General features: G+C 42.0%; 1 protein-coding gene across 2 annotated transcripts in view; it reads right to left on the reverse strand.

Moving 5' to 3' along the window:
- UPF2 (UPF2 regulator of nonsense mediated mRNA decay) overlaps positions 1-13,033 on the reverse strand; it is a gene marked incomplete at its 3' end in the record, with an annotated part of 673,568 nt that overhangs the window by 70,767 nt on the left and 589,768 nt on the right. For both annotated transcript variants that reach the window (XM_082254342.1, XM_082254343.1), the window contains exons 10-11: positions 5,005-5,118; positions 1,705-1,821 (exon numbers count right to left, since the gene is read on the reverse strand). In XM_082254342.1, the coding sequence (XP_082110468.1) occupies positions 1,705-1,821; positions 5,005-5,118 (231 nt within the window). The remainder of the gene's footprint in view (positions 1-1,704; positions 1,822-5,004; positions 5,119-13,033) is intronic.

The following is a 13,033-nucleotide window of genomic DNA, read 5'->3' on the forward strand; positions in this document are numbered from 1 at the left end:
TTTAATCATGAAGCCATACATTTTTAAAGTTTCATTTCCCTGGCATTGCTACACACTCACATTAGCTGAAACTGCGTTACCCTCATAAAGTTAACTATTGTAATTTGACCAATATACTGGAGAAAGAAGATTAATGGGCGCTCCTGCTTGGGGATAAAGCTTCAGTTCAGGCAGTCATGATGGAGGTGCAGACGGACTGGTATGGATGGCACAGATGCACAAATGTGGCGCTTACTCTTATATTAGTCTACTGGAGAAAAGATTAATAGGCAGGAAGAGACTTCGTCTTCAGGTCTGGAAGGACCTGCTCTCGACATTCCAGACTAGGTCCGCAAGGAACCTCCAGAAGAGGTCCTTCCAGGGAGACTCAGAACAGGCGATTCCCCCAAAGGGAAGATCACACAAGGCCTTCTAGACAGCCTGGTCCACAGATCAGTATATTTGCCATATCATGCGCTAAAGGATATTGCTGTCACGGAGAGACCGGAGACTAAGGGGGCCACAATCAGAAAGGCATGACAGACTAACTGCAACCCCCTGGACTAAAAAGCCCACCAGCTCCGCAAGGGCAGGTGGAAGCTGTGTGCACTGCTCCCCCCCCCCCCCCCAGATCCCAGCACAAAAGCTGCTAGGACTGAAGATTCCAGCAGGGAGCTAGGTTCTTACACCTGACTAGGCAAGGAAAAAACTGAAGAGCTAGAGCAGGAAGTGGGAGTATACCCCCTGGGACTGCCCTATTAGAGTAGTCAAACTCTTAACTCTTTTTGGCCAAGTGTCCTACTCCTAAGGAGAGCAGAATAACCCAAGGGTCAAAGAAGATATGGAGCTGTGTTTGTCAATGAACAAAAGAAAATCAGATTCTTACATAAGACCAGTTGCAAAGGGTTGTTTTTAAACACATTCATATGACTAACAGGCAGATTTACGTGACATTAAAGAAATACAGTTAAGAGTACACGCCTTCACATTCCTCTACTGCTTACACAAGCCCTTAAATGGAATTTCAAACTAAAGTGTTCTCAGTGGTTTGTCTTTTTTTATAATTAGAATCCCTACTTCCAGTTGGTCCAGAAGAAACATTTTTAGGCTGGCCATACATCATACAATTTTCTTGTTAAAGAGGTTGTAAACTCGTTTTTGGGGGTTTTTTTTTTTTTTTTTTTTTACACCCTGCAAGAGAAAGACATAATGAGCTAGTATGCATCGCAACAAATATTACAAGCGCACGTATACCAATGAAGGAGCTCTGCTTTTAAGATGCTAGCAGTCATGATTTGCACTAGGGTCCTTTGAATGTCTTACATGCAGTGGGCAGGGAGCTTTATGGTTCTAAAAAGATGACATTAAATATGATTCCATATACACACACATACACATATACACACACACACACACACACATACACACACATATATATATATATACATATATAAATATATATACACACACACATACATACACACACATACATATATATACACACACACACACACACACACACATATATATATACATACATTGTACAGTACTTTGCACCTGTAATTTCCCTGCGGTAAAAGGTTTGGGACTTTATGTTAAGGTGTGCGGGTTAAAATCACCCAAATGAATATTAATGAAACATAAAATAATTCATGAAAATTTTGTATATCTGTGCACAAGTGCAGTCTCCAAAGACTGAAAACCATATAGAATGTCCAATCTTACCAACAGAACACTGGTGCGCAAGTGCGAGTCCGGAGACCTGAAAAGGAATCGTCCACAGGTTTCAAGCAGGGTGCAGGCCATCTCAATATGGTGATGTGAAAAGTCTGACAAAAGCATCTGCATGAATTAAATATACACAGCTTAGAAAAACGTAAAATAAGTGTTTCTCTTTTATTTATTCATTTCTAACACAACACAAGGTTTAGACTTCATTAAAGTGACCGTCATGCTAAAAAAAATGCACAAGAAGGTCCTGCAAAATATTCAATACTCTTGTTGCCTGTGCCACTGAATGCTGCTCTGTTCAGATAAAACTTGCCTCTCTGAAGTCCATTGGGAACCACTTTCAGGTGTGTCAACTCTTCTGTCCCCCATGATGCTTAGTGGTTCTTCCCACCAACCATCATGTCACCGATAGGGTGGGTAAGCACGAGCAACCACTAAGTGCAGTGGAGGACACAGGAGGTGGAAGGAAGATTAAGGAAGGAAGAATCCATTTAGGAATCTTCTTAAACAGAGCACCAATCAGAGGCACAGGCAACAGGAGAAGCAAGTATTTGCTTTCTGTTTTTGCATGTAGACATTTCTGATCATTTTTTTTCCCAGAAAGAGTTGCTTAAAATCTTGCTTTTTTCTTTTTTTTTTTTTTTTTTTAATCTTTGGGTGGTAGATCGGCTTTAACAATAGAATAGTGTAAAATGGAAGACTTATTAACAAGATCTCAAATGTCATGGCACAGAAAATAAATGCACATAAATATGCAGATTGGTTATAGATGAAGAATTAAACAACATCTATAAACACATTGAAACCTAAAAAAGGTGTTTTGGAATTCTACATTTCCACCCATAAAAGTACCTAACAAAAATTTCCCCCTCACACTGACGTGGTATAACAGAGAATATTCAGTTTTTGTCGCATTTCACACACATTTCAAATAGATTAAAAAAAAAAAAAATGAAGACGTACTGACAACATGTGCAGCCGTTTTAAACAAATGAGCGCTATTAAAGGGCAGAGCTGGGATGGAGCATTCTATCTTGGATACTTTCTTTGTGCACACACAAATTAGGTAGATTTAAAAGTGGTTGTAAAGGTAGGCATATTTTTTTTTTACCTTGAAGTGGTTGTAAACCATTACATACAGTATTCCCAGTGAAGGAACTATCCTCAGGTGATGACAGAGATTAAACAAATCTTCGTGCATAAATTGTACCAGTTTATTTCCGGTCTTTCCTTCTCTACATCAATTCAAAGTCTAGAATTTATAAAGCTTATCTAAGGATCCCGAAAAAAGGGGCAGAGAAGTTACACTATGTAGAGCTCAGTGCGGAGAGGTCTGAGAGCTGATTGGAAGGAAGAGACAACCCCTTTACACAGCTCACAGTAACAGAACTGAGGCTGTCAATCAGCTGGAGATCCCACCCCGGTCACCTTTTTCTCTTAGTGTCAGAAAAACTTGTCAAAGTGATTCATGCAGATAGCATAGAAACAAAAGCAGCAGACAGAAATGGCACCTAGTGCTTTTGATTGAGACTGGTACACACTATAGAGGGATATGCTTTGTTCATATTTCATGTTTGAGGTTTACAACCACTTTAATGCCTTGTATGCATTAAGGTACATAAACCCTTCTGTGCATAGGTATCCCCCCCCTCCGCCACCCCTATACTTACGCGAGCCCATTCTTGATCCAGCACTGAGGTGAGAGGCTACAGCGGGAGCCCTTTGGCTCCTGCTGCTGTCAAATATACCCTGTGACAAGGGAGCAGGGGGAGGGCCAGGATACAGCATTGTCTCCCTAAGACGGGACTACACAACATCTCCCCCTCTCCATAACAAGGGGGGGGGGGGGGTCAGGGGTCTGTGCTTTTTTTTGTGCACTTATCAAAGCAGATCTAATAAAACCTTTTCAAACGGTATAGTTAACAGACCAATAGGGACCAAATCAGAGTAGTTCATTGTTGGGGTTAAATGATAAGTTCACTTTTGTAAAAAGATAAATAAATGTACATCTTTCAACAGGTAGAAAAATATGCATTTATTATTTTTTTACATTGTAGCCTTTAAAACATTGCATCAGTGGATCAGGATGCAAAACGTGGATCCTGTAGACACTCAGTAAGCCGTCTGCCTGTACCTCTGATATGGGCAGACAGTTACTGAATGGCAGGAACAATCAACGGACTACGAGAACACTCACCAACACCCTCGTAGTTCATTGATAACTACAAGCCTTAAGCCGCAATGGCTGACAGTACTTGTAGTCTAGCTCATTCACAGGAAACAGAATGAATGACACTTGTGTGGGCGGAGCCCTGCACGGCCGCACTGTTTTCAAGCAGGGTGCACTGGTGGTGGGAGGTGGGTCACGAGGGGCACTTTACATGCTACACCGTAAATATGGGTTTAACATGCGCCTAAGCCCCGGTTCACACTTATGCGAGTGCGGGGTTCGCATGTAATGTCGGAGCGCACTGCTCCTTCATTACATGCGATCAGCTCTGCGGTGCGAGTTTAGCCATACACTTTGTATGGCTAAATTCGCACCGCAGCAAACACGCACAGGACCCTTTTTGGAAGCCGCATCAGGATCGGATCGCACAGCGGTTCACACTTGTGCGATCCGATCCTGTGCGAACTGCACGATCGCACTGCGATATGCGATCAAACTGGGGGTGTCGTTAAGATTACATTGACACCCCCAGCGTATCGCATATGGCAGTGTGAACTGCCGGGGGTGCGTGTGCGATGCGGGAACAGGCTGTGAATTCGCAGCCTTCCCGCATCGCATAAGTGTGAACCGGACCTGAAGGTGAACCTACCTTTAGCATGCCCTTTAACCCATATGGAAAAAAAACAACACCATTTCTTTAAAACACAAGAGTAAGAAGTTCTCTTTTGCATTAAAATGGATGTCAGGAGAGAAAAAAAAATAAAATAAATAAAAACAGCTCCCATGATGCAACAGAAGCTTCCCTATTATGTAAGCTGGTCTTTAAATTATTCTAATTTAGAAAGGGGGCAAACACAAACAGTTTAAAGATGTCAGGCACTGGACTGTGCATTAGCTGCTATACCATTGCAATCAAAGTTGGTTAACAAAAAGCGTAACTTTTACATAGTATCCTATCGCATTAGATCAGACTTCAAAATTGTAAAACATTTTTAAAACCGAATAATGCAACAGATTTTTCAAACCAAACACATACAGCTAATTAAGTAATGTGACTGCCGCACAAGCATATGTCACAGCAAGGAATACAATACAAATTGTATGAGCTGCAAAACAATACAAACCTTTAAACAATGTAGAGTGTCTGTTTTACTGAACATTTTAAACTTGGCAAGCTCTCCAATGAATCTCACGGTTTTGTTCTTGGTTTCAATATTTATCTGATCCTTTTTCCTTACCTAAGGAAACATGCAATAAGTTTCATAAGTTTAGGAAACATCCAACTCATTCATTTTTACCCTAATTTTATCTTTGTAATCAATAGTTAAACCTGAACTCCAGCCTTACTTTTAATCCGTTTTGCCCACTCCATTATATACTAAAACGTAAACTGATTTCACTGCAGAATGTGAGCTTTTCACAATGGGCATAAGAAGCTGCAGAAAGACAGTTAAACCGCATTTTGAAGCTGGAAGACATCCAGCAAACTAACCCAATCCCTCCCCAGTTTGGGACTGTCCCTGTCCCACCCCCTTCATTACTTGGATTTCAGTTTTCAATCATGGAGGCTCAGCATCACATGTAAGCATTACCTAAGGTGATATGCATACAGGCGGCCTTGAGCTCCCAACTCCTCCAGACTGACACCGACCCATTAAGAAATTGCAAAATTTGCATATCTTCCCCTAAAAGTCAGCCCATCAGTATAATAATGTAATAAAACATGTCAAAACTGCCAGTCATATATGTGTGTAGAGCGTCAATAAGGTCACAGATGTCAGATTATACAGTGTCCCTAGCGACTTTCTATTGAGACATTAGTGGAGACTGCCTGGCACAAGAGTAAATTTGGTCACGTTGGCACTATACATGGTAGGTGGTTTATCACCTGCGTAATGTTCCAGTGGCCACCCACACTTGGTCTCTTAAAATCATCTTTCCACGTGGTCCAATAATAGGTGTGTGAGCAGCTGCAGTGGTGACAAGATAGTGTTGTCTTTTAAATTTTAGAGTGGTGGAGGATGTGCTTTTTTTTAGCTCTGATTTTATTTTGTATGATATTTACATATTTTCAATAAAGCATTGCATAGTATATGCTACCTGGTCCAATTAGTAGCGATTTTTGGGGTTTCTTTCAGCCCTAGTTTGTAATTTGCTTCCTTTAAGGTTGCAGGACTCCTGGTACCCACCTGGTGATTGAAGTAGGCCACAGCATTGTCTCAGTGCAACCTGTTTTAGGTAACTCTGAAGAATGGCGGTCCAAAGTGCAGAGACATTTTTTTTGCTCCGAGCTCCATGATGTTCATGGGTTACAATGTTTCCTGAACTGTGAGATTGGTACACTCCTTCCTAGCCTGAGTGGCTGGCATCTGTTAGCACCTTCCATTGCCTTGAATTTGAGAGAAGGCCAGAAAGGGTGCAAATGCTTTTGTGATTACATTGGGAGCAGGGAATAGGCCAAAAGGCAGGGTTTGTCTTCTACTGTAACATGCAGAAAGTGCTGATGGGGTGGGTCAATGGGAAAATAGAGAAAAGGATCCTGGATGTCAACATGGATGTCAACAGAGGATAGGCATTTCTCTTGTCTCAGAGAGGTGATAACCACCTTGCAGATTTCATACAGAACTTTGGAATCGGAAAGTACATGTTTTGGCATGTTAGGTCCAGGATAGGATTAATACCCCCATGTGAGTTTTGGTACTGTAAACAGGTTTGAATAGAGGAAAAGGAATGAACACTCTCTGGGACAAGAGATGGTTTAGGGCGGTCTGCAAATAGGACTGTCCTTGAGCTGATTTTGGTTGGTTTGAGAGAAGAAAGCAGTTGAGGGTAGAGTAAAACTATTCTGTACCCCGGAGAGAAGTAAACTGTAACAGGCATCACCCAACTCTTAGGAGTGAGGCTTCCCCATCATACTGTACAAAGTCTTACGCTGAAAGAAAGGGCTGAAGTTCTGTTTAGAAGAAGTTGGGGCCTGGGTAGAGTGCTGAGATGCTCTTCACTCTGGAGGAGGTAGAAGACCCCACCCCATTCCCCAAGGAGAGGAATTTAGAAACCTACCACTGTGGAAGAAGTACCTTTCCTTCTTTGACATCTTTGATGAATTTGTCAAGCGCCACACCAAAGAGACATCCCCCTTCAAAGGGTATAGAAGTGAGATAACAAAATCATCAACCTGGAAAGCGGCGCTTGCCCAAAATTCTCATTCCATAGTGAGTGGATCCAATCACCAATTTATACAATGTAACTGCAAAGGACCTCTGCCAAATCGCCAAACATGTTCCACCATGGAGCTGAGAGGTCGACGTCATTTCTGGGTTTCGATCCTGTGGAATGCACGTCGGCTCTGGAGGACTCGAGCAGCGGGCATTTCGATCCTGGACCGAGGAATTTTTGCATGCTGTTGTATTTTAATACCACTTACATGTGAGGGCATATACATAAGGTTTTTAAGTTTGGTGAAGCTAATAAAAAAGGTATCACACTATATATCCCCTACTTGTTGGGATTTTTTTTTTTGTTCTGGTATATGAGGAAAGGGGCAAAAGTGGGGATGAATGCTAGGACATCTAAACGTTCAATGAATGCTTATTGATCTATTAGATTTAGGGAGTGCAATCTATTGTCAGCACGTGTTGGAGCAGGTTTTGGGGATTTGAAAGCGGTCCTTCACAGCATTACACTGTATAAAATTGGCGATTGGATCCACTCACTTTGGACTTCTAGGACACATGCAAGTCTAGTCTAAGGATTTGCATCATATGGACTTTTACATACATTATGGTGTACGTTTAGTAACCGGTGTTAAATGGGTGTTAAGTGGTGTTAGGCTTTATCACAGAGAATCAAGGTGATAATTTCCTAAGACGTGTTTAGTAACCCGTGTTAACTAAGGTAGGAACCAAATATCACGTCTTCACCTTACGGTGTTGTCTCTGTGATAACGACAGTGTTAGTATAGGAATGTACCTGTTTAGTAACCCGTGTTAGCTCAGAAGAGTCTTAAAACCAGTGTAAACTTGGTGTTAAATCTCCTGAATTTAACACCTAGTCAGACCAGGTGTTAGGGCCTTTTTTTTTTAGTGTAGAGGAGGAATTTTACTGCTCATTGTGGTCAGTAAGTGCTTCAGGACAACACTATTGTAGACTGCAGGGTATGTGTTCATCTAGAACCCTGTGTCTGTAGAATTCACATATCATGCATATATAATGGCAGAGCAGAGTGGACATTATGCTGAGAAAGGAGAGCAGTAGACCTCAATGACAGAGAGGTGCATATTTCTTACTGCATGAGACTACTATCTTAAGCCAGTCATACATGGACAGAAATTTGGCTGGTTCAGCACGGACCAACTGAAATTCCATCAAAGGCTGGTTGTACAGAAGTTGAGTGGTAGATGGACTTCTGTACAACCAGCCTGTCGGGGTTTTCCCTGATCAATTAGTGCTGCTAGCTATAGCCTGCAGTACTGATCAGTATTCTGACAGAGGGGAAGTATCCCTGTGGTCAGAACACAATAGCTCAGTGGAAATGATTCCCTGTCCAAATAAATGGAATGTGTGAATGGGTGAATCAAGTCATTTTTTTGTTTAACTCGGTGGTTGGAAAAAAAAAAAAAATATATAAATGTATGCCTTAGCATGTCTGATGCTTGGCAGCTGACACATAGGATTGATATGTACTTTTAAGGGCCGATTCACACCATGCCAGCACATGAATCACACAGAAATGCACTGGGAGTACCTGTGCGATCAGAAGGCATGCAAAATGCATTCCATTTGTGATCTGCAGTGGGTGTCAATAGAAAGGTAATGACACCCCAAATGCAGGTTGGATATGCAGTGCGTTTGCCCGCACTGGATCGCATAGTACTTTTGTACCATGCGATCTGGTTACAGTGCGGTTTAAAAAGTAGTGCATGCACTACTTTTGGTGCAGCGTAGTGCGATTTTAGCCCATTCAGGGCCAGTTCATACTATGCCTACACATGCATCACACAGAAATGAGCTGTGCATTCCTGTGCGATTTACATGTGGTTCTATGCAGTGCGATTTCAGCCAATTTGTTTTGAATGGGCTAAAAATCACACCACGCTGCACCAAAAGAAGTGCATTCACTACTTTTAAACCGCACTGTAATCAGATCTTTTGTACCATGCAGTCCAGTGCGGGTGGGTGTGGGAAAATGCAATGCGCTTGCAACCTGCTTTTGGGGTGTCATTAACTTTCTATTGACACCCACTGCAAATCATAAATGGAGTACATTTTGCATGCAGTCTTAATCGCATAGGAATGCACAGTATATTTCTGTGCAATTCATGTGTGGGCATCCTGTGAACCAGCCCTAAAAGAGAAAAAGAAATGTGTCTGGAAATGAATGCAGTTAGCTAAGGTGGGAGGGATGGCAGGGTAATATTAAAAAAAGCTTTATTATTTTAATAAAAGTGTGTATAGGGTTTACATGTGTTTTTTTTTTTATTGGCTATATTTTAACACCATAACTCAGTTCTAAGGATTAACTTATGATCCTTTAGAGTGGAGGATGGTGGAGGAATAGTAGTTTAAAAAAATATATATATTTAAATTTATATTTTAGAATATTAGTCAGGGTGTGTATGTGCTTTTACATGTGTTTATTTTCTATATTTTAACAGCTCTGAGAAACATTCAATGTTCCTTTACTGTGGATCATGGGTTTTCACACACAGGATGTCTGCTGTGCAGCTAGTTAAACCTTCCCCACTCTCTAACACAGTGCTAACACACTGATAGCTAACACCGCTTATCACCGAGCTGGAGTCAACACAACACGGTTTACTAAACAGCCTCACAGCCGGTGTAAAAATTGGCGGTGTTAGAGCGTGTTAGGAGAACGGTGATAATGCAAGAATTAACACCGGTTACTAAACGTACACCTATATTGTATTTATGTTTCCTCACTGTGGAAGGGTTTTATATACTCATTTTGGGCAGGTGCCACTTTCTATTATGATTTTGTTACACAGTGCTGGAGGCATTTTAAAAGGGGCAGCTACCCACCAATCACATTTTTGTTGGTGAGGTAGGGCAGGAGCCCGCTCACACACTATATGTACAGAATATCCAATATTTGATATTTATTTTGAGTTAGAATTGGAATTTTTTAGTGGTAGTTTTTAGCACCTAGCACTCACTATTTAATTACATATATAGGACTGAGGTGTTATTTACAGACAGATTCAGCTGTCCAGACTTTTAGCCAAAGGATTCTGCACATATGGGCAGAAGTCAGAGCCATTCTGGATATCGGTGTCACGACATTCTAGGGTATCAAATGGTAACGCTTGTAACTGATCCACCAAAGCACAGTCCTGGAAGACACAGTTCTGTTGGTTGTTCATTACCCAAGTCCAATTAGCAGTTGGACTAGCAGAAATAGCAGTAACAGCTGGTTGCAGAGCGGGGAGTGAGAGAGTAAAAGTAACCTATAATAGTGTCTCAAACTTTGTCACCAGAATCTTGGAATGAAGGAAAATCTTTGATAGGTACAGTAAGATGTTTAAGAGACAGATCGATGGCAGCGTCTACTATCAGAACGTTCTACCTTTTTGTGAACTTTTCCACTGGATAGAGCTCTGCAATAATTCTCGGATGGGTGAAAATGTTTTCAAGACCCAATCATCATTCTATTTGTTCATGAATAGGGAGTGTCTTTTTTGGACTCTGTCTTGTCTTGCCCCTTTGGGTACTAAAAGACCTGCTGAGGAGAATCAAGCACAACAATGCAGGATTTGCACAAAGAAGTGAGCATATCAACACTGGCAGGCATATTGCGTGAAGCCGTAACATTGGTTGAAAAGAAGCCCCGGGGGCCAGAAATCTTCCACGGCCCCCTATACCACTGGTTACAAGTCCTCTTCATTCCCTCAATGTTTGCATCCTATAAAGAAGGCATTTCTCTTTCCAACTCTTGTAGACAATGGAAAGGGAACCAGTTTTTTTTTTTTTTGAGCCCTCACCAGTGATGGCTGTATTAAAGCCATTAGTTGTCCGAGAAACTGTTCTATGGTTGCAGGAAATCGCCCTTTGTCAGGTAGGCTACTTGTTGCATGGCTAAGATAGAATCAAATGTCAAGGCTGAAGATAAAACATGGTCCTGCTCCAGTGCAAGGGAAGCTTTGTCACTGAGCGGTTTGAGTTTCTTGCAGGCTTTAGGCAGAGGGACTGTTTGCCTGGGCTTTTGCAATGGCGGCTGGTTTCCGCAATTGCCATCAGTGAGGTAATCGGCTGCAAGTACTCCTGGAGTAGGTTGTAGACATGGAGTAAGTGTGTTGAAAGTTTAACTCTGTAAAAGTGAATACTTTTCAAACAAATTACCACTTTCCTGATAGTTTAACTAGCAGTATAAATAAAATATAATTTAGGATACACATAAGTGTAAAGCAAGTAATAGAGCTATTAAATCTCACACTTGCTACGGGGCTACAATGGCCCAATAAACAGGGTGAACTGTCTTATCCGTTTATGTTGCAGGTCCCTACATTTGCCTGTCACGGTGAGTATACCCCCCTTGGATTTTTATAGCACCCTGTAGCTAACTAGATGCATTGCACCAACTGCTAATGTGAGCGCCCAAGCAGGAATCAGTAGCTGACGCAACATTACAGGATGATATTCACTGTGGGGGATCTGAGCACAGCTCCCAAGGTTTTACTGACCTTGCACCGATCCAAATGCACTGCTTCTATTGTTCTACACATTAGAAGACAGTGAAGATTTAATTGAAAAATTCCAAGTTAAATAAAAAAAATTAGTTCAAGTGTTTGTTACACCAACATTTGATTGTACCATGTACTTGTATTAAAAAGTATCTTGTTCTTTTTGTATTTCTTCCTGTTTGAGAAATACCTGGTGATCCTGCCAGTCCCCCTGCTTGTTCTATTTCAAATGGACCACTTTATGCATAGAAGCACATCCATCCCACAGTGGTCAGTTTTCTGGCTGTGCTGGGAGCAGCCTGTCTGTCCTCCAATTGTGCTGACAGGGCATCCCCTCCAAACACAGCTCCTCATTGGGAAGATCAGTGTACTGCCATTTCTCTGCCTCCTGCTGACACACGCCTCTGCAGTCTCCACCCCCTCAGTTTATGCAGCTCAGAACAGACGTTATGTGAACACTTATAAATATAAAAGAAAAAAGTGATTTATAAGCTAGACACACTATATATATTTATATTTTGAATACACTGCAGTAATTGCAACCTTTAGAAGTGTGTGGATTAAACTAAAGCTACTTCATAGTGAATAATGACATGAACATGGTCTAAAAATTCTTGCCGCTTGCCAGAGGTACTAGGCAGGGGTGCCCGTTTTCCCCTCTGCTTTGCCCTGGTGGCTGAACCACTGGCTATAGTCATTAGGGCCCACCCAGACATACACTGCCTACGCATGGGGTCTCTGACCGAGAAGATCAGCATGCACGCAGACGATACACTCTTATATCTAGCAGACTCTGGGGACTCTGGTCACGGCCCTCTCCCTCATTGAAACATATGGTACATACTCTGGTCTGCAAATTAACTGGGACAAATCTCAGGTTCTTCCCTTAGACATTCCTTCGGTCTCAGTGCCCCCTGTAGATTTGCCCCTTCAGCGTGTAACTCGTATAAAATACCTTGGGGTTCATGTCACAACGACTCCTCAGGACTATATTTTGGATAATGTCCAACCCCTCTATACTTTGATTAAATCTAAGATTCAGGTTTGGTCTAAGCTGCCCCTGGGCGTCATGGGTAGTGTGAACCTCACAAAAATGTTCCTTTTGCCTAAGGTCCTGTATGTCCTCTGGCACTCCCCGATATACTTGCCATTGAAGTATTTTAAACAAATGGAATCCCTCCTTAAGGCGTTCGTATGGGGTCGCAGTAAGCACAAACTCTCCTGGCGTACACTTAAAAGTCCTGCAACGCCACGCCCCCTAAATTGGAGGGGTTTTTAACTTATACTACCTAGCCGTCCAGTTATTCCATCTGGATAAAATTGATAGTACCAGTTTTCTTTTGCGGTATGCCCTAAGTGGTCCCACCCAACTGCTGACCCTTTGACGGACTTTTTACGAGGAACCCGGCGCTCCGGGACTAGGGGGGACCCTGACTGCCTGCTGTACCATTATAGC

This window comes from Pelophylax lessonae (assembly GCF_965119305.1).
Source record: "Pelophylax lessonae genome assembly, chromosome: 4".
Lineage (NCBI taxonomy): Eukaryota > Metazoa > Chordata > Amphibia > Anura > Ranidae > Pelophylax > Pelophylax lessonae.